This window comes from Rhinolophus hipposideros, assembly GCF_964194185.1.
Source record: "Rhinolophus hipposideros genome assembly, chromosome: 23".
NCBI lineage: Eukaryota > Metazoa > Chordata > Mammalia > Chiroptera > Rhinolophidae > Rhinolophus > Rhinolophus hipposideros.
The window spans coordinates 24026382-24047830 of NC_138069.1; the positions used below are offsets into that span (position 1 = coordinate 24026382).

Consider the following 21449-nt stretch of genomic DNA (forward strand, 5'->3'; position numbering starts at 1 on the left):
CACCTCTCAGAGCCCGTCCCCTCCTTGCAGGATTCGGTCACTGAAAAGAGACTGTTAAAGCCCCAAGAGGCCAGAGCTCTAGGTGTCCAGCACCTTCCTTAAACAGATGGGGGAACTGAGGTCCAAAGAGAGAGGCTGCTCAAGGTCACACAATAAGTAGCAAAGGGAGAATGGGACCCCAGACTCCCCATATTCCCGTTCTCTGCTGCTTCCCATGCCCCACACTACCTCCCTCCTTCCAAGGACCACTGATACACAGAGAAAGAATCCTGTTTCAACCTCAAGCCGGGAATGCGCTCTACTAGCTACAAACAATAGTTAGGATGCAGACGAAGCTCTGCAGGAGAGGAAACGGCTTAAGACTACATTTGGAGGGGTTTGCTCTGTGGTGTTTACTTAGGTCACAAACATACATGAGTAAAAATACATCCAGGGACACGTCTGAGTTGAATACCATGCTTTCATTTAACAAACATTTTCTCCAAGGAATTGTAGCTATTTGAATCTGGAAATGCTAGTTCTTGCTCCTTGCCACTTTGTTTCCAACAGCAAAACCAAAAACAGTCTAAATTGAAACGCCATAGAATACTATGTAGCACTTTAAAAAGTATAAAGGTAAGTCTATATAAGGGGCCAAGAAACACTGTTGAGTTAAAAAAAAGAAAAAACAAGTTAAAGAAAAATACGTACAGTGTAAAACCATCTTAAGCTTCATCTATAATTTTTTTGAGAATGAGTTTTATTGACTTTAAAAATTTTGTTTCGAAAAAAATATTTTTTTTTAGAAATACCATCCTTTAGAGCAAGGATTGACAATTTTTCTTCTGCAAAGACCCAGACCGGAAATATTTTAGGCTCTGTGGGCCACATGTTACTGTCACAAGTATTCCATTCTGCTGTCACAGCGCGAAAGCAGCCCCTGAGAGTATGCACGAGAGTGTGTGTCCCTTTTCCAGTATAACTTATTTATGAATACTGAAATTTGAATTTCATGTAATTTGTACGTGTCACCAACTTTTTTTAACCATTTAAAACTGTTAAGAACCATTCTCAGCTCATAGGCTGTGCAAAAGCCAGCGGCCAGCAGATGTGGCCTCAGAGGCAGTAGCCACGCCCTCCTTGAAGTCCAGTTCAAGCCCCACCTCCCTCCTGGCCACACTCACCTATTTTGTCCTCAGATATCCCTGTCCTTCAGCACTCCCCCCAACCCTCCTGTGACCTTCAATCGCTTCCTCCCTGCTCTGCCTGTCTGCCCTTGGCGACCCTCCTCTCCTGGCTGAAGGACTGTTTTTTCCTGAGCAGGGCTCTGAATAGTTCCATTCACCTTGGCAGGGGAACCCAGAGAAAGGAATTTTGTTTGGAGTCCTGAAGAAGCCAGGGCTCAGGACTGTGATTTGCCTTTGAAATCAGGCGCCCTCCCCTCCCATTCCCAGGGGTCCCTCAGTCACTTCCCTGCTCGCCCACTGCCAGCCCCAACAGTCTTCTTGAAGATCCTGTCGCCAGCCACATCAGCACCCAGCGTCGTCGTAGGTCCAGGTGGCTCACCATGGACCCCAGAGCCCTCTGCTTCCTGTCCTGTTGCCTGCTCATCTGTGTGATTTCAGGTACCACCTCTCCTTCCATGGCGGCAACCCTTTTACTCCCCTGGGACCTTCTGAGGATGCCCTCTCCCCTCTGCCTTTCCCAGGAGTGCTCTGTTGACAGCATGGGGCAGGGGAGTGAGGGAGCACGGCAACCCTCGTACTCTCAGCTCAGCTCCTCCACTCACTGTCAGTAGTACCCTGGCTGGGTCCTGTCACCTCTGGCAGCTCAGCTTCCTTATCTGTACAATGACAAGGGTGGACTGCGTGATCTTCCAAGCCCTTTCCAGAACCAACAGGCCTCTCTGAGCTGGAAGGCAGAGGCTATCACTGAGTCTGGTAATGATTTAGATTCATGGGTGGTTCACGCCTGGGGAACTCTGAACGCTGACGGAACAAAGCCTGGCTCCTCTACTCACTGGCAAGATTTAATAAAATGAAGTCTCTTAAGACTCAGTTTATTCAACAGTAAAGTGGCAATAACAGTAGTCTCAAAATTATAGGGTGGTTTTGAGGATTAAATGACATCGTGTAGATAAGTGTTTGGCCTGCAGCCTAGCATGTAAGCTCTCAATAAGTGGTAGCAATATTATTTTAATTTTAAAGACCCTGATTATATCTGATCATACCAAGATAATGTAATTCTGAGAGTCTGAGTGTTTATTTCGAGGTTCTTTGACTCTAAGAAGCTATGATTTTGCTTACAAAGATCAACAGTTTGAGGACTCCATCAGGCACAGCCTGAAAGATTTCTAGCCCAGAATGTGGTAGAAGATAGATCCTGGGGAAGGCTGATGCCCCCGGGAGACTCTCCCTCCATCTCTCTGCTTCCAGCTTCCCCAGGAAGAGTTTGGGACTGGAATAATCTCTGCAAGAGAATGGCTGGCTTGGAACAGGATTTAGAGATGATATCACCCCAGACTTCCTCTTCCAGACCACTGTCTGGCCATTGGCGATATTCCCACTTGATGCTGCTATCAGATGTTATTTAGGGAGCCTCAGAGGAAGGGAAGGTAGAGGTACCTTCCTGGTCAGACAGCAGCAGTTTAGCAAAGAGTTGATGGTTGAGATTGGAGGATTTACTGGAAGGAATAAGAGTTGGAGGGTGGGGGATACTGGAGGTAATGTGATCTCAGACATTTAGAACCTGGACACGGAGAAGAAGCTTGGAGAGTCCTCTGAAAGAGAAGCGGTAAGTAGTGATTGAAAAGCTGGATGGGTGGGTTTCAGGCCCCCACCCCCTTCCACCAAAACAACCCTATTATTACTTTCTCTTGTTGACCTTTCAATATTTCCAGAGAGGGCTCTGTTATCTAGAATCTTTCTATTGAATGGTTTGTTTGGAAACTTAAAGAATCTCTGGTTTAGTCCAACCTTTCCATTTTATAGATGCAAAAACTGAGACCCAGAGACAGCAAGACGATCAATACAAAGAGGTAGCACCAGACAGGAGCCCTCTAATTTGGTGGCTCTGGACAAAGTACATGACACTGAAGTTTCCTCATCTGTGAAATGGGCATGTTAGTGCAAGCTTCCTGGTAGGGCTTTGTGAGTGTTAGATGAGAGACGCCTGGATAGCACTCTGCACCACGCCCGGGGACCCAATACGTTTTAGTTACGATCGTTATCATCAGCATCAGGTCCTGAAATCAAACTTGACATTTTTCTTAAGTTTGCCTTGGTGACTGACCTGTTGGCTTAACAAACCCAGAAGCTCCAAAGCTGTCGACATCCTATTACAGCTCCTAGAAAACCCCTCCTTACACGGTCCACAGCCCTCAGTCCTGGGAGGTGGAGCCTCTGCTAATGAAGAGGTGTTTATAGCCACCCTGTCACCAGGGCTCATGGGTGGGCTCTGTCAGATCTGGCCAGGACAGCCCCAGCTCCGGGAGTCACTCTAATCCAGCCCTCTGTCAGATTCAACTCCAGACCAAACAGGATTCCAGACCCCAAATCCAGAGACTTCCCCCAGCCAGTTCTTTGACAATAGCCTCTCCTTAGGGCAGCCAAAGAACCAGCAGTAGTCCTGGCCCCTGTCTTATCCTGCCCTCTGATTGGCTTGCTACTGCTTCATGGAAGGCCTCCATGTAGGAATGTTTGGCTATTAAAACATTAGCTTTATATTTGGATTTTTAAAAACTGCACTATTTGTGGCAAGCAGAATAATATGCTCCCGAAAGTATCCACATCCTAACCCCCAGAACCTCACACGGAGAAGAGCAGTTAAGGCTGCAGGTGAAATTAAGGTTGCTAATCAGCTGACTTTAAAACAGGGAGAGAATTCTGGATCATTCACCCAACGTTACGACAAACATCCTTAAAAGTAGAAGAGGGAGGCAGACAGGAGAACCAGAGAGAGACAGCTGCGTGGGGAAGACTTGGTCCGACATTTTGGGCTTTCAAGATGGAGACATGGGGCCACAGCCAGGGAATATGGACAGTTTCTAAAAGCTGGGAAAGTCAAGGAAACAGATTTTCCAAGAACCTCCAGAAGGAATGCAGCCCTGCTGGCACCTTGATTTTAGCCTAGGGAGACCCACATCAGACTTCTAAGAAAATAAATTTGTGTTGTTTTCAGCCACGGAGTTTGGGGCAGTTTGTTATAGCAACAATAGAAATGAATACATTTTTCATGATGACAGCTATTTATGAGCTTCTGTTCTATGCCAGGCACTATTATCTCATTTAGTATATATAATACAGGCATGCCTACCTGGAAGCTATGGCACATTCGGTTCTGGACCACTGTGATAAAAATGAGTATCACAACAGAGTGAGTTGCAATCTTTTTGGGGGTGGCGTTGTCATGCAGGGTGTCGTGCGGGGTCTCTGGTCCCATTCCTTGCATAAGAACGCAGGATAAGGTGAGACCAAAAAGGAACACCCACGGAGCCATAGATACGGGAGTCATATCATTCATTATATTCTCGCTGGTGGCTGGGTTGGAGACACGGGACACAGGATCCACGTGCCCTGCAACCTGCCGTCTGCTTCTCTGCCAACCAACCAACCCCACTTGCTAACTGCAATCCGCCCTGCTAAGTGCGATCCGCGCTTGCTAGCTCAGCCACCATCTTCTTGCTAGCCCTCATTTTCTGCTGGCATAGCCACAGCAGTTATATTAGTGGCCAATGGCTAACCAGTAACAGCTGATGGCCAACTAGCCACAGCTGATGACCACCTACTACCCGAGCCAGCACCTTTCCACCTGAGGCCGAGAGCCTGGAAACTGCTCTCTGGGATTCTGTCCCCACAGGAGGGTTTTGCCTTCAGTTTGTAAAACAACAAACCAAACTAAAACAAACCCGCAATGGCTGTGAAACACAATAAAGGGAAGCACCATAAAATGAGGTGCGCCTGTAATCCTGCAGGTGTTCTTGTTCCCATTTTCTAAATGAAGAGAATGTGGCTCTGAGGGATATCAAGTGACTTGGCCAAGGTCACACAGATAGTTTGTAGCGGAGCCAAGATGGAAAGGCCAGCACCTCTGGCTTGGAAGTCCCTGTCCCATCAGCTGGCCCAGGTTTACCATCCCTCCCCTGGAGTGGCCTAGATACCTACCACCTTAGAGCATCTTTGCTTCTAGATGCCAGACTTCAGTGTTCCAGGTCATCGTGTGAATACGCTGAGCCCAGCTGTTCTCTCTGAGGCTTAGTTTCTCAACCTGTAAAAAGGGGTTAGAAATGCTCTCCAGATGCCTTTTTGGGCCTACGGCGAGAATGAAATGAGAATGTGTGTGGGTGGGGGGAAATCCTCCAAACTATTCATATTAAATGCTCTCCCCATGTAAGAAATTCAGAATAAACCTCCCCCAAACTACCAACACTTCTTAAAACCATGGCAACACCCTTCCCCTCCAAGGCCAGATTTGGCCCCCAGGATAGATGTCCCCACTAGGGGCGCCAGGGAGACCTTTTACGTTGTTGTGGAATAATAGAAAAAAATATATATTGGTCCCTACCCCTGGTTCCTAGCACAGAGCTCCCCAAACCCTTGTCATTTCCTAAGTGACAAGAGCACCAGGAGCATCTTTTGTTCCAATGTTTGGTCTTTGACCCTGATTCCTGACACCCAGCTCCTAAATACCTTGGAATTTTCTGGGTAATAGGGAGCATCTTTTTTCTAATGAGGCGACTCTGGGTGGGCTTCTTCATGGCTTCAGGATTGGGGCCACTCACCAGGAAGACCAAGCCATGACCAGAAACTTGGAACTTTCAGCCCACCCCCATCCCCTGGGAAGGGGACAGGGGGGTCACGAGTGACCTAATAATTGATCATGCCTGTGTGATGAAGCCGCCATGGATATCCCCAAATTATGGAATTTGGAGAGTCTCTGAGATGCTGAACGCATGGAGGTGCTGGGAGAGGGCTGCCCCGGAAAGAGCACAGACGCTCCGCACCCCTCCCCACATACCTGGTCCTGTGCACCTCCCCATCGGGAGGTTCGTCTGTACCCTTTGTGAACCATTCTAGTAAATTATCAAACCCCAGCGGGGGTCATGAGCGCCCCAATTTATAGCTGATTGGTCAGATGCGCAGACGACAATCTGGGACTTGAAACTAGCATCTGAATTGGGTGGAGGGGGCAGTCTTGTGGGACGGAGTGCTTAATCTGTGGAATCTGGGGCTCTCACCAGGCAGATAGTGTCAGAAGTCAGTTAGATTGTAGGACATCCAGTGGTGTCCTAAAGGATTGCTTGGTGTGGAAGAAACCCGCCCACATCTGGTGTCAGAAGTGTTGTGAGTGAGATGGTCGTGTGAGTAAAGGACATGTACACAGGAGGAGTGTAGTTTTTTTCTTAACAATTGTGAGAACCAGAGGATTCAGGTTTGAAAGTGGTGGTTTGGTCTTTTTATTTTGTTGTGCTTTGTTTTTACCCATCGAGTACGGGTGAGTGTTGGTGATGGTGGTTAGGGGCCATCATAAAGGACAATTGCTGAACGCCACTGGGACCTTTTCTATTCCTGCTGCCCAAGCGCTGTTCCAGCCCCCTTGCGCTGATTTGCCCCCGCCACTCCCACCAATGATGGGGAGGCCCAAGGCTTTGTAACATGATAGTTTAACAAGATGTATCTGATGTTGCATGTGAGACAGATTAGGGGCTAAAAGATGAGTTAGTCGGGAGCTCCATCGATAGTCTGGATGTGATCTGATCAGGGCTCGGACTGAACGGTATTAGCAGTGGGGACAGAGAGGAAAGGATACGTCTGGGAACTACTAGGAAGGAAACGAAAGAGCCTCAGGACTTAGCGCAAATTGTACACCGTTCTCTGCACGACGAGAAGAGTTGGACTGGGGTGGCAGGCAGGCATCTGGAATGATTCCACTTCCTCTTCCACAAAGAAGAAAAATTAGATCAGCGGTTCAAGTTGAAGATAGTGGGTCAATATCTCCAAGGACTTTCTCGCAGTCAGAGCCATTTGGCACTGAGATACTCCCCTGGTGGAATTACCACGGCTCTGGAGTCAGCCGACCTGGGTTAGAGTTCAAGGGGAAGGAGGACTCCTTAGCACTGCACCTTGGGAAAGTTAGCCTCTGTGAGCGCCAAGCTCCTCGTCCGTACCAGGAGAATAAACCTTACTTAGCAGTCATTGAGAGGATGAAATGAGAAAATACATGTAAAGGGGCTAGTATTGTTCCACAAACACGGCAGGCTCCACCAGTGGTAGCTGTTGGTAATATTAAATACTGAGCTCACTTCTCATCACTAGACCTATCTCAGTTCTTTTGGAGCATGCTTTAGAAGGTGTTGAAATATTGGCGGCAACTTGGATAATAAAATGTGTAAGTTCCCTTCCATAGCCCATCAGCAGTTCCACTTCTAAAAAACTCATTCTAAGGAAGCAACTGATTAAATTTTCATGAGCAAGATGATTAGTCAAAATAATTACTCAAAAATTATTTAGTTTGGCTGAGAATGTGAAAAACCCAAATACCCAACAGTGAAAAAGTAAATCATGATACATTCCTATCATGAAATACCATGCAAGTCATTAAAAATGTTGGTGCACATGTGTTTGACATGGAATGATAACAACAACACATTACTGAGTGAAAATGCAGATGATTAAAATATGTATCATATCGTTCCATTTTATTTTTTTAACAAAATAGGTATTTAAAATATTTGCATTAAAACAGTCTTGGGAAAATATGCTTCAAATATTGGTTATCTCTGGATGGGGGCAAATTGAATCTTTTTTTTTTTGGTTTGTATTTTGTCATTTTTCTCTAAAGAGTGACAATTACTTGTGTAGTAGTCACAAGCATAAAAGGTCCTAACAGAGCTCTGAGGTTCTGTCAACTGCTGGGGTGAAGAAAGGACAGAATTCAAGGTGAATGGAGAAGGTTGGTGACCCCAGACCCATCCTGTCTTCCCTGCAGCTGAGATCCAGGAGCATGGCAGAACTCTGAAGGCTCAGAAAAAGAGCGGCCTCAAAACAGCCAGACATGGTGAGGTGAAGCCAACAGGAGCCCCAGGCCAGAGAAAACCCAAATCAGACCGGAGCCAGAAGTCTCTGCAGAAGAAGACGCCTTTGGTGGTTGTCACCCCCAGTCCCCCAGGGTCCTCCATCCTGACCCAGGTGTTAGGGAGAGGCCACTTCCAGAAGGTGGGGGACTCTCTAAGCCTGCAGGCTGGCAAGACCCTGGAACTGCGCTGCCTGGGGAAGGTGGTCCATTGGAAGGTGCCTCTGTACCTGGAAGAGGAGGGCGAGGGACGCCTGAGGTATGGAGTGGAGAACTCCTGGGACAGCCTGAATGGGTCCAGGGCTGGGGCAGCAGTTTATAAGCACTTTAACTGTTTTCATAGGGATTAAAGTGGCCCAGAACCCACACTGGCCATTCTGTTACATACAACTGCAGACAGCTAAAAGAAACAGTAAGATGGGCTCACAAGACCCATCAGATGCATACTGGTTTTACAGAACGGGACACAAGCCTTCGCACAATCCTGAGATGTCTTTTCTGGGGGAAGCAAATAGTGCATATAGGAGAAAAGGTGGCAAAAGAGGATAACTGTCCAACATGTTAGTGTGTGTATGTCAGGCTGGAGGCCACCTTTCTGTCAGGGGAGCCGTCACAGGGAAGCCAGAAATGAAGGCAAAGTTGGCCCCACAAGCTTTGCCCACCAGAATCCAGAAGAAAATCAGGCAGAAGTTGGGATATAAAACTGAGTTCAGAAGATTTGTCTATGTTCTCTCAGTTCAGTCACTTAAAATGAGATTTCCTGGGACTGTCTCCTTTGGCAGGTAGAAGTGCTTAGAGGGCTTTGTTAGCCTGAACAAAGAGACACAAGGAAGGAGCCAGAAGCACAAAGTTGTTTGGGGGACTCTACTTGCAATGTATGGGCAAGGTCAACGGGAAGTAGATGGACCAACTAGAAGTTGCGTGTGAGGCCAGTGGGATAGGCGAGCCCATCAGAAACTGTGGGTGGGGCCAATACAAATGCTGACAGCTCCCCTGGGCAAGCTGGGAAGACTGCTGGGTAGGTGGGGTGATGAAAGCTGATGAGGAGGTCGGTCAACTGACCAAATGCTGCCACTGTGTGTCTCAGGCCATCCCTGTCTCCTGTCCACCCCACCGACTGTCTTTCAGAATCAAGCACTTCAGCCAGCATAGTCGGCTACAGCTGGTGAACTCCACCGGCGCGGACACAGGGGAATACAGCTGCTGGGCTCAGCACTGCCAGGACGCCCAGTGCTCGGAAAGTGAGGACCGCCAGGGAAAGACCTTCATCTTCTTCACAGGTGCTCTGGAGTCAGGGTCTGGGGAAGTCTTCCAAACATAAGTGTCTTCTGTCTTTCTTCTGTCTTAGTCCCACTTGTAAAACGAGGGAATTGACCTCGTGGTTCTCCAAGATCCTTGTTGTGACATTCTGGGATTCTACGGCTAATGCCATATAGAACTGAAAAGTCAGAGTCCAGCTTTGTTCAACAGAGGGAACAGATGACTCTTCTAGACTCAGCGGTGTCTCCCTTACCCAAATCCAACCCAGCAGTAGTGACCACCCAGTCTAGAGGTTCTTAGCCCTTTCCATTAGCCTCGCCTGTTAAAAACACAGATTCCTGGGCCCCATGCCATTAAGTCTGGATGAAGTCTGGAACCCTGGAATGCCGACGAGTCCTGGTGATTTTATCTTCAGGAAGCTTTCCGAAGCAGCGGCCAGCGCTTCCCAATTCTGGTTGCCCATTAGGGTCACCTGTGGTGCTTTAACACTACTGATACCTGTCCCCCGCCCCAAGTTCTGATTTACTTGGTCTGGGGGGTGGTGCCCAGGAATTGGTTATTTTAAAAGCATCTCTGGTGATTCTAATGTTCAGCCAAAGTTAACCATTGCATTTGCCTAACTCTAGAGCCACTTCGTCTGACATAGAAACCACTGAACCCATGTGGCTATTTACATCTAAACTAATTAAAATTAAAGTTTGAAATTCAGTTCCTCAGTTGCACTGGCCACCTTTGAAGTGCCTGATAGCCACATGTAGCTAGTGGTTACATATGAGACAACACAGATACAGAACATGTCCATTATGACAGAAAGTTCTATTGGACAGCACAGCTCTAGAAAGCTGGTCCCCAGGTAATTCCTACTCACTGCACCATTGTGCACCCAGGACGCCGACCTGAGACTGTTACTAATGGTACCTTGAACGAGTTTCACGAATGTTTGCCTCCCACAGGCCTTGTGCCTCATATCCAGTATCCCATTTGCTTCTTATCAGCTCTGCAAAGTAGGCCAGAATGGGATTATCGCTCCTACTTGACATATGAGAAGGACCAAAGCTCAGAGGAAATAAGTGATTTGCTTGAGATCCCACAGCTAGTGGGTGGCAGGATTGGGACTCAAACCAGAAACCATGACTTCTATTCAGTACTTCCTCTAATACTTTTCACATAGAAGGACCTTTAGCGATCAAGCCTTCTGAACCCCCTCACTGTACTTACGAAGACACCAAAGACCACAGAGGGAAAGAGACTTGTTTAAGATGCATAGCAAGTTAGTGACCAAGCCAGAGCCGGTCTTCAGCCTCCCCGATCAGGACCCCTTACCAGAGAGGAAAGAACATGGAGAACGGAGATGGGCAGGGCCAGTGGGATTTCAAATCCCCGTGATGGGCCTCATGCTCATGGGTGGTGGAGTATCAGGAAACAAATCTGTCCCAACCTCATTCTTTTCTCTCCCTCCTTCCTTCCCAGACCCAGAAGAGCTCTTTGTCCCCACAGAGAATTATTACGAGATTATACAATTACGCAGCCATCAACCAGTCCTGCTTCCCTGCCAGGTGACCAACCCCCTGGCCCAGGTGACGCTGCATCGGGAGTTCCCCCCGGAGGAGGTCCCAGTGGATGGGACAGACATCTCCTTTGATGTGAAGAAGGGCTTCACCATCCACCGGCCCCGAGCTTCCTTGGCTGGTTCTCTCTTCTGCTTGGCCAGCCTCGGTGGCATGAGACAAATCTCCACCAAGTATATGCTGATCTACGTCAACTGTGCGTGAGCCTCGGGCTCTGAGTGGGCAGGGCAGGGGAGGAGCGGGGGGAGACGCCTCCTTTGGGAACCTCAGGATTATGGAGCTCTAAATACCCACCTTTCAACCACACTCCGTGTATTCAACCGTCTTGTCCGGAGAGCCAGCCAAACAGCCAGTGCGCTAGCCTGCGGCAATTCGGCCTTTGGCTAGCCACTCATTTTCCATCAAGCCACAGCTTTCCAGTCATCCGTCCTCTCTTAAATCAACCATTCCATTCACCTATCCTCCATCGGATCAACTGCTCCACTCATCCTCTATTAATTCACATACCCATTCACACATGCTCTATCAATTCAATCGCCTCAACCCTTCATCCTCTATCAATCTAACCAGGTCACCCATTCCATGCAACATGTTTGTCCTCATTTCTCTCCCGTCTTCTCCATGGCAGACCCATCTTCCTCCCCCAAACCCACCATCCAAGCTTCAGCAACATTGGTCCAACTGGGAGAGAACTTCAATGTAACCTGCACAGTTCTGAGTGAGCCGGAGATTGCTGTGGACTTCCGTTGGGAATATCCAGGGCAGAAGGTAAGCAGAGGGGAAGGAGAGGCTGTGAGCATGTGTGTATGTGGTGGTGGTGTGTTGGGGTAGGGGCATGGGAGTGAAGGATTAGGATGACGGCCAGGAGCCATCACAGTCAACTGGAACCACTGCTTGACTAGAAATCTGATGAACCTGGATTCTAGTCCCAACTTTGACACTGCTTCTCTGAGTGACCTCGGACGAGTCACTTCCCTTTTCTGGGCCTCCGTTTCCTCATCTGTCAAACAGAGCTACTTCTCAGGTTACTGTATACAAATGTATAATTTGTTCCTTTGTTAATTTATCCAGTAATTCTTGAGCACCTACCACATGCCAGACACTGTACTAGGTGCTGAGACTACAATGATGAGTCAATAAGAGAGATGGCTTCTGCTCTCTGCAAACTAAATGGGGAGGAGGAAGTGGGACAGGAAAAAACATGATCATCTAGAGCAGGGGTGTCCAAACTGCGGCCCGCGGGCCAACTGCGGCCCACGATCCATTGTTAATTGGCTCACAGCAAATTCCAAAAATATATATATTTATTTATATTTTTTATTTTTAAGATTTTATTGGGGAAGGGGAACAGGACTTTATTGGGGAACAGTGTGTACTTCCAGGACTTTTTTCCAAGTCAAGTTGTCCTTTCAATCTTAGTTGTGGAGGGTGCTGTTCAGCTTCAAGTTGTTGTCCTTTCAGTCTTAGTTGTGGAGGGCGCAGCTCAGCTCCAGGTCCAGTTGCCATTTCTAGTTGCAGGGGGTGCAGCCCACCATCCCTTGCAGGAGTCTAACCAGCAACCTTGTGGTTGAGGGGACGCACTGCAACCAACTGAGCCATCTGGGAGCTCAGCTCAAAGTACTGTGTTCAATCTTAGTTGCAGGGGGCGGAGCCCGCCACCCCTTGCGGGACTCGAGGAATTGAACCGGCAACCTTGTGGTTGAGAGCCCACTGGCCCATGTGGGAATCGAGCTGGCAGCCTTCAGAGTTAGGAGCACGGAGCTCCAACCGCCTGAGCCACCGGGCCGGCCAAAAATATACTTAGTTTACTTAAATAAACCAGGTGAGGCAATACGTACTTCACCTCGAGTGAGTAGCCTGGCTGTTTGTGTATTTTACCGCATATGGCCCTTGGTGAAAAACGTTGAAAAACGTTTGGACACCCCTGCTCTAGAGAATACTACATGCTACAAGGATACAGCAGGAATGTGATCAGGTGTACTTAAGATAGAGTGCTCAAGGTGTCTTCTCTGAAGTGACCTGCAAGCTGAGACCAGACTGGTTTAAATCACCTGAAAATGGGGCTTGAATAAGTACTCGGTCCCTATGGCAGTGTATGATGAGTGATGGACCAAAAGCGTTAGCAACTGTTTCCTGGGCAACTACTGCAGGTCTAGACCTTCACATGCTGGTGCTGGAGACATGGGGCGGCTGGGGATGGTGGTGGTGGTGGTGGTGGTGGTGGTGATGTTCTTTCCTCTCAAAGAACTTACCCTCATACCCCTCAAACATTGGGAGGAGGTTCTGTGTCAAATAGGCTACCGATCCTGATTACTGCAGGAATCCTTTTTTTCCCCCCTCTTTTGGGAATCAGATGTTCTAATAATGCTAAGAGGAGATTGATTTATTCTTAGCAGACACATAAAATATCTAAATGTCTAAGGATTTTATTTTTCTTAAAACGACTTGGATTGGTTTGTGTGTTTTTAATTCTCATTCACCCACCACTCCCCTTTGGAAACCATCAGCTTGTTCTCTGTATCTATGGGTGTGTTTTTGTTTTTTTTTGTTCATTCATTTAATTAATTTATTTTAGGTTTCACATATAAGTGAGATCATACAGTATTTGTCTTTCTTTGTCTGACTTATTCCACTTAGCATAATACCCTCGAGGTCCATCCATATTTTTGCAAGATTTAATTTTTTTATTGCGGAATAATATTTCATTGTACACACATTTTTATCCATTCATCTATTGATGGATATCTAGGTTGCTTCCATATCTTGGCTATTACTAGTAATGCTGCAATGAACATAGGGGTGCATACATCTTTTCAAATTAGTGTTTTTGTTTTCTTTGGATAAATACCCAGAAATGAAATTGCTGGATCATATGGCAGCTCTATTTTTAATTTTTTGAGAAATCTCCATACTGTTTCCCATAGTGGCTATGCTAATTTACAATCACGCCAACAGTGTATGAGGGTTCCCTTTTCTCCACATCCTTGCCAACGCTTGTTATTTGCTTATGTATTGATGATAGCCCTTCTGACAGGTGTGAGGCGATATCTCAGTGTGGTTTTAATTTGCATTTCTCTGATGATTAGTGACGTTGGGCAACTTTTCATACGTCTGTTGGCCATTTGTATGTCCCTTCAGGAGAAATGTCTATTCAGATCCTCTACCCATTTTTAAATTGGACTGTTTGGGTTTTTTTGGTGTAAAGTTGTATGAGTTCTTAATATACTTTGGATATCAGCCTCTTATCATTTGCAAATATCTTCTCTCATTGTTAGTTACCTTTTTGTCTTTTTGTTTTGTTGATGGTTTCTTTTGCTGTGAAAAAGCTTTTTAGTTTGATGTAGTCTCATTCATTTATTTCATTTACTTCCCTTGCCTTTGGGGTCAAGTTCACAGAAACCCCTCTGAGACTAAGGTCCATAAGTTTAGAGCCTATGTTTTCTTCTATTTTCTTGTTTCAGGTCTTATATTCAAGTCTTTAATCCATTTGAGTTAATTTTTGTGTATTGTGTCAGATAGCTTTCTAATTTCATTGTTTTGCATGTGACTTTCCAGTTTTCCCAACACCATTTTATTGAAGAGAATTTCCTTTCTCCATTGTATGTTTTTGGCTCCTTTGTCGAAAATTATCTGCCTGTATGTATGTGTGTTTATTTCTGGGTTCTTAAGTCTGTTCCATTGGTCTGTTTTTCTGCCAGTACCATATTGTTTTCATTATTAAAGATCTGTAATATAGTTTGAAGTCAGGGAGTGTGATACCTCCAGCTTTGCTCTTTTTTCTCAGGATTGCTTTCAGTATCTGGGGTGGTTTGTTATTCTATATAACTTTGAGGAATTTTTTGTTCTATTTTTGTGAAAAATTCAATTGGGATTTTGATGGGGATTTTAATTTTCATTTTTCTATGTATCTTTTGATCTTTTTTTCTTCTTCTTGGAGCCCATAGTTGTTCAGTAGCATGTTGTTTTATTGCTACATACGACCGAGTATTTATGGTTTTTCCAGGTTTGTTCTGTAGTTAATTTCCAGTGTCATGCCATTTTGGTGAGAAAATATGCTTGGCATGATTTCAATCTTCTTAAATTTATTCAGATTAGTTTTGTGTGTCAACATATGGTCTATCTTTGAGAATGTTCCATGTACACTTGAGAATGTGTATTCTGTCATTTGGGGCTGGAAAGTTCTATAAATATCAAATAATCTATTTGCTCTAATGTGTCATTTAAGTAAGAGCAATATTTCCTTGACTTTATATCTGGATGATCTATACATTGTTGTCAGTTGGTTATTTAGGACCCCTACTGTAATTGTATTTTTGTCCATTTCTCCCTTTAGGTCTGTTAATAATTTCTTTATATATTTTGGTGCTCCCAGGTTAGGTACATATATACTGATAAGCATATGTCTTCTTGATGAATTGTCCCCTTTGTCATTATAACATGTCCATCTTTGTCTCTTGGTACCTTTTTTTATCATGAAACTTGTTTTGTCTTTCATAAGTATGGCTACATCTGATTTTCTATGGATGTCATTTGCTTGAAGTATTATCTTCCACCCCTTCACTTTGACCCTGTGTTTGTCTTTGGAGCTGATTCTCCTGCAGGCAACATAGTGTTGGATCTTGTTTGTTTGTTGTTTTTTTTTTAATTCATCCCACTGCTTTGTGCTTTTTGATTGGTGAGTTAAGTCCATGTACATTTACGGTGATTGTGATGTACGAGGCCTTACTATAGCCATTTTATCTTTTGTTTTCTCATTCCTCTATATTGCCATTTTTTCTTTTCCCTTGTGATTCTGTCAGCTAGTTTAGTTTGGTGTTTTATGATTTTTTTCCCCCTCCATTTCCTCTTTTTTTTTGTTTTGTGTTCTCAGGGCTGGATTTTGTTTTGTGGTTACCATTAGGTTTGTATAAAATGTCTCATGCATACAATAGTCCTTTATCTTCTGATGGCCTTTTATCTTAATTCACCTGTACACATTGTCCTTTTTCTCCTCCTCTTTTATAATTTTGTTGTCACAAGGTTATCCCTTTTGAGGTTGTGTTTTTATTACCAAATTGCAGTATGGTTATTTTTAATGCTGCCCCTTTCCCCTTTATCCTTTATGTTATAATTATGCGATTAATTTTGAAGTAAATTTGAAATTTCTTGCTTCTGGCTGTCCGACAGTCATCTTACTCAGAAAGTTTTGTATGCTTTTGTCTTTTTGTTTCTGGTAGAGAGCTTCTTTCAACATTTCTTGTAATGCAGGGCTTGTGGTGGCAAATTCTTTCAGCTGTTTTTTGAGAAATCCTTTATTTCTCCTTCATATGTAAAGAATAACTTTGCTGGATATAATCCTGGGCTGATGGCTCACATCTTTCAATATTTTGAATATTTTCTTCCACTCTCTCCTGTCTTGTAATGTTTCTATTGAGAAATATGATGATAATCTGATAGGGTTTCCTTTGTAAGTCTTTTTTCCCCACAGCTGCCTTGAGAATTCTTTCTTTGTCATTGATTTTTAAAAGATTGACTAAAATGTATCACGGAGAAGGTCTTTTTGTGTTAGTATAACAGGGGTCTTCTCTATTTTAAGTCCAGTTATTTCGATAGGCTTGGGAAGTTCTCATCAATTGTTTCTTTGGGTAGGCTCTCTGTTCCCTTCTCCCTTTCTTCTCCTGCTGGTATATCTATTATCCTTAGGTTGTTCTTTCTAATGTAGTCAGATAGTTCTTATAGAGCTGTTTCCTTTTTTCTAAACTCAGTTCTCTCTCTTCTTCCTCCTGGGTTATTCCTATATTTCCATCTTTGAGCTCACTAATTCTCTCTTCTATCTGATCTGCTCTATTTCCAATGCTCTCTAATTCATTCCTCATCTCATTTATTGAGTTCCTCAGCTCCAGAATTTGTTTGATTCTTTTTTTGTTGTTTTAGTCTCTTTGGTAAAGTACTCATTTTTGTCATTAATTTTATTCCTGAGCTCATTTAACTGCTTTTCTGAGTTTCCTTGTATATCATTGAGTTTCCTCATAACTGAAATCTTGAATTATCTGTCATTTAAATCACAGTCTTCTGTGACTTTGAGTTTGGTTTAAGGAGACTTTTTATTTTCTTTCTGTGCTCCAGAGGTACCTTGGTTGTTCATGCTGTTTGATGGATTGTTTCTCTGCCTGCACATTTGAGGTAGTGAACTTTTATTGTTTAGATACTTTTTGTTTCTCAACAATTCAGCACATTGATAGGTCGTGTACTTTCTTTTGTTTTCCAGTAGATGGTGTTATACCACATGATTTTGTTTTCTGTTGTGGGCACAATTTGCATCTCTGGGCTCATGGTGGACTGGCATGACTTCGGTTGAGGAAAATACCACATACCTACTGGGATGGTGGGTGTCCCCTCTGTGACCAGCTTGCCTCGGTTATAGGGCATGACCACTGTGGTGGGGGAATGTCGTGGGTGGTGAACTGGTTTTGTGAGTTCCCAGGACTACCTCCTTTTCACTAATGTCCACTAGCCCCACTGTTTTTGAAGGTGTCTCCACTGCCTCTACTGGGCTCTGCCGGGACAGATACGGCAGGGGAGGTAAGTTTGTGATCTCATTGCTCCACCTCCCCGCCAGCAATGGCTGTTGGCACCGCTGTGTTGTTTAAGCTTCCCAGCCACTTTTACCTGACCCTGCCACAATGGGGAGAAGAGGAGATGCCTTTATCCAGAGGGAAACTTCTTATGACCCTCTTACCCTTCAGGCCCTAGTGTGTAGGCTGAAGCCCAACTTCTCTACCATGATTGCTGGAGCCACAGTGGGTGCCAAACTGCATCTGTAGCCACTGTCTCTGTCTTTCCTCCATCCCACGTCCCCTACTTGTTTCAATACACCCACCTTCAGATATCCCAATGTGTGAATCTTTCAGGCATGTTTGTGTGTTGGGCAGGGAAGCCTTTGTTGAATCATGATTATGCAACTTGTAAATTTAAGGTGAGAAACAAAGGAGCCTTGTCACTCTGCCATGATGCAAACCTCACTTTAGGAATTCTTAAAAGGGCTTCCTGGAAGAGCTGGAATTTGACATGAGCCTTGGAGGGAGGCACTGGACCTGCAAAAACGTGATGAAAGTGAGCCCCCCAGAGACCTTAGGATGTGGAAATAGTGTGTGTGTGTGTGTGTGTGTGTGTGTGTGATTCTCTCACTTGTCCAAAGTGGAAGCTGAGACCCAACAAGGGGAAAATAACACTCATATGTTTGGGAGACAATGGTTTCACTGTGCCAGCACCTCCCCAAACACGTTCTTTGGAACGGCAGAATACCAAAACATCCTCCCCCATTAAAAAAGTGTTCTTTGAAAAACACCGCGTCTTATAATGATAAGCTGTTTGGGAGATTGAAAACCCACCTGCACACATAACTGACTCAGTGGTCTGAGTCTCCCCAACTTAACTTTCTTTGACTCAGTGTTTCACAGACAATTTTGACAATGGATCCCCCACTTCCCACCCTTGGAGTAGGGAACACCCATTAATGTCCCCTACGGAAACAGAGTGCCACAAAACCCACTCTGGGCGGTGCTGCTCTAGGCTAAGTTACCTCCTGCATCTCCATGAGCAGGGGAGGAGACCCCAGCTTCTCTCCAGGGACTTGAGAAGCTTCACCTTTTTCACAAAGAACCTGGCCTTTGAGGTGCTCTGACACTGAGGTGTGATCTGCAGCAAGTCACTTCCCCTTTTCCTGAAAGATACCTGGTGCCCCTACAGATCGACTGGTGCCCAAGTCAGAGACAGAATCTGGGGCAGGTGATGGACAGTTACCTTTTGTCCCTGCAGCTGGGCCGACCCCCGTACATCAGCGAGTGGACCAACGTGGTGCGCCAGAGGGGCCAGGTACAGCAGGAAGCAGGAAGCACCCTGTATGTGGCCGAGGCACGGGCTGGTGATGCTGGCGCCTACATCTGCCGGGTCACCAACCTTCAAGGCACTGGGACTGCCATCACCCGAGTCCGTGTGACCCGAAACCCTCGGGTCTCCCCTGCCCCTTCCTAGCTCCCTCCCCGGCTGCAGGCATCTGGGTGTGGAATACTGGGCAGAAGCAGGAGAAGGTAACTGTGTGAATGTTGGTGTATTCCTATGCCAAGGAGGTGCCCACACAGGGCAGAAACAACCTTAGCCTTCACCCCTTACACTCTCCCACGTGTGCTTTCACCCCTCTTTAACTTCGCTGCCTCATTCCAATCCCTGATCTGTTCTGACAGCCAGTCTTCACTCCAACCTCAGGTGCTGAGACTGGGCAAAGCAAGGGCCAGTGGGGCACCAGTACCCAAGGAGGGACCCCAGAACCACTGTGAGTCACTCAGGCCCCAGGACTTATTCCTCAAAGATGTCTGCCCTTAGCAGAGGTCGTCATGAAGACCAATCTCCTCCTTCTCCCAGGAAAACACAGAGGCCAAGTAAAAACGATACCGTGCATTCTATTTGGTTTCCATAGCTTGTCTGCCCCAGGATGAGACTATGACCACGGTTTATCTCCTTTCATCCATCACAGGCTACATGAGGGAAACCCTGCTCCCCACAACTTGCCCCTTCTCCCGCCCAGCCCCTCCCATGAAAACAATGCTTTCTAAAGGGCGTTCTGCAGCCTGAAGTGCTGGGTTTGGTCAAAGAAGTTTAGGAAATGATGAATACTTTGCTTCCTTCTTGGGAATTTGCAATGTATGTTAGCATATTAAAGGTTCTGAGAAGTCCTACAGTTTGCAGATCGTTTAATTTGATTGAACTTAGAGTTTCTTAAATTACTTGGCCACTGATTCTTTTCTTGGTTGTGCCTATTAATGTCCAATGATCTAGTGCATCCCAGAGAGGCTTTGGGAAAAGATATGTGAAGAAGGATGTGTATCATTCACTCCTGGACTGCCCTCAGTCTCCTGGATGACCTGCTTGCCCATGGCCAGAGAAGTAGCTCCGTAGTCCCCTAGCCCTGCTGAGCTCTCAGAAGAAGACATGGATGAAGAAGGCAGTCTGGACCGATGGAAGAGACTGACTTTTCCTGTGTGCTGGCCCGGGGCTGGGGGCTCGAGCTGGGGGTGCCAGAGGCAAGGCCTTTCAGCAACCTTGATCTCAGTCTGTTCTGCCACTGATACAGGGTAAGAACCTGCTTCAAGGATCTGATGCAGATCAGAGGAGGGAGGAGTCTGTGAAAGCATTTAATTAAAATGCTCTATGCACGGGAAAGTTACTATTATAGCCTCTGGCCGACCTGAAGCTTCTTGGAAAGAACCTTCAAGTCACAGATGTCAGGGCTGGACAGACCTGCTGAGGTGAGTTCCTCCAGCTACCCCTGTCCTCTGACGGGGAAGTGCAGGGTCAGGTTCTAGGGGCCCGGGATCAGGGATGGTAGGAGTGAAGGTGGAGAACAGGAAGTGGGTTGGGGACCAGAGGGAGGAAGGAGGAGAAAGACTGTCACAAATGTGATCTTCCCAGAGCCTGGGGAGAAAGAAAAAGCACAAGACCCAGATGACACATGAGGTTCCAGTCCTGGCTTTGGGAGTCCTGCTCTCCACCTCGGTTTTCTCATCTGTTCAGGGATGAGGTTCTCGCTCTGGCTGTGCAGTGCATTCAGACTTGCTAAGTGGCCCCCGTGGCACTGAGACTGAGGGACCAGGAGGTCTGAGGAGGGAGCTTTGCCTGGCCAAGGAGGAGGAGCTCTGATCATTATCCCTGGGCTGACCAGACTCTGGGCCAGGGAGCAGTGGCATGCTGACGCCCTGCCTTGGTTGGGTTGGCCCCTGGCACTGCCAGCCCCAATGGCCTCCAGTGACCCCCTCCCAGCTGCTCACGTTTCCCAGTTGATTCACAGGGTTTGGTCCACTTCCTTCCCTGTCCCCCAGCTCTGAGTCTGACCTTCAGACAGTCCTAGAATGGGACACTATAGTAACTCAAGAGTCATTTGTTCAGTTCCCCCAACTGTTTAAGAGGACCAGTAAACTGAGGCTGAGAGAAGGCCAAAGCAGAAGTGGGGATGTGTAGGAGTAAGTTGATGAGCTGGCAGCAAAGCTGACAAGTTAGGACCAGGAGGGTGTGTCCTCTTTGTCAGATGGCTGAAGCGGCACAGGTTCCCCCTGGGAAAAGCCTCAGAACTCCCCTATTTGAACAGAGAGAAGGGCAGGGAAGAAAGGACTCCTCTTGCTGCATTTCCTGGGCCAACTCAAGGGAAAGCACTCCTTGGGGCCTCCAAAGCCCCCTGGGTGATTCTACGTGGCCTAAGCCCCTAGGGCTCATGGGCACACACCCTGGCTCCCATCTCACTCCTGCCCTCATGGCCTCCTGGGAGAACGGGAGGCTCCTGCTGTCTTCTCTGGAAAGTCCTGGAGAGGGAGCTGTGACCACAGATGTCATGGCTGCCCAGGCCCTGAGCCTATGTGGCCAAGAAGGAGACCTCAGTGGGGGTGACTGAGGCCATGGGGAAAGCGGAGGCGGCATCAGCCCCGAGCACCCGGTACAGCAGCTCTTCCTTCTCCTGCTGGAGCTGTCGCCTTAACTGCGACTCCTTCTCCAGGGCCTCGCGGGCAAGAAGCAGGTCGTCCGAGAGCTGCCTGTGGATGCAGA

At 46.5% G+C, this 21449-nt stretch overlaps 2 protein-coding genes across 3 annotated transcripts in view; one reads left to right on the forward strand and one right to left on the reverse strand.

Moving 5' to 3' along the window:
- The first annotated feature begins 1155 nt into the window (after positions 1 to 1155).
- LOC308492006 (platelet-derived growth factor receptor-like protein) lies at positions 1156 to 19589 on the forward strand. Its single transcript, XM_081036261.1, has 6 exons — positions 1156 to 1604; positions 7966 to 8308; positions 9178 to 9329; positions 10780 to 11073; positions 11506 to 11645; positions 18675 to 19589. Exons 1-6 carry the CDS (start codon positions 1547 to 1549, stop codon positions 18888 to 18890), a joined length of 1203 nt encoding a protein of 400 aa, XP_080892387.1. The 5' UTR covers positions 1156 to 1546; the 3' UTR covers positions 18891 to 19589.
- CCDC69 (coiled-coil domain containing 69) overlaps positions 19189 to 21449 on the reverse strand; it is a 32513-nt gene continuing 30252 nt past the window's right edge. Inside the window, exon 9 of one of the 2 annotated variants that reach the window (XM_081036262.1) lies at positions 19189 to 21436. In XM_081036262.1, the coding sequence (XP_080892388.1) occupies positions 21259 to 21436 (178 nt within the window). In that variant the 3' untranslated portion in view covers positions 19189 to 21258. The remainder of the gene's footprint in view (positions 21437 to 21449) is intronic. The other variant, XM_081036263.1, reaches the window with a different exon arrangement.

What these genes read in the sequence shown, in the direction of transcription:
- LOC308492006 (XM_081036261.1), top strand. Translation starts at nt 1,547, where the DNA reads ATGGACCCCAGAGCCCTCTGCTTCCTGTCCTGTTGCCTGCTCATCTGT. An exon ending in GAGGGCGAGGGACGCCTGAG is followed by an intron (nt 8,309 to 9,177) that starts GTATGGAGTGGA and finishes ACTGTCTTTCAG; the next exon opens with AATCAAGCACTTCAGCCAGC. An exon ending in GACCTTCATCTTCTTCACAG is followed by an intron (nt 9,330 to 10,779) that starts GTGCTCTGGAGT and finishes CTTCCTTCCCAG; the next exon opens with ACCCAGAAGAGCTCTTTGTC.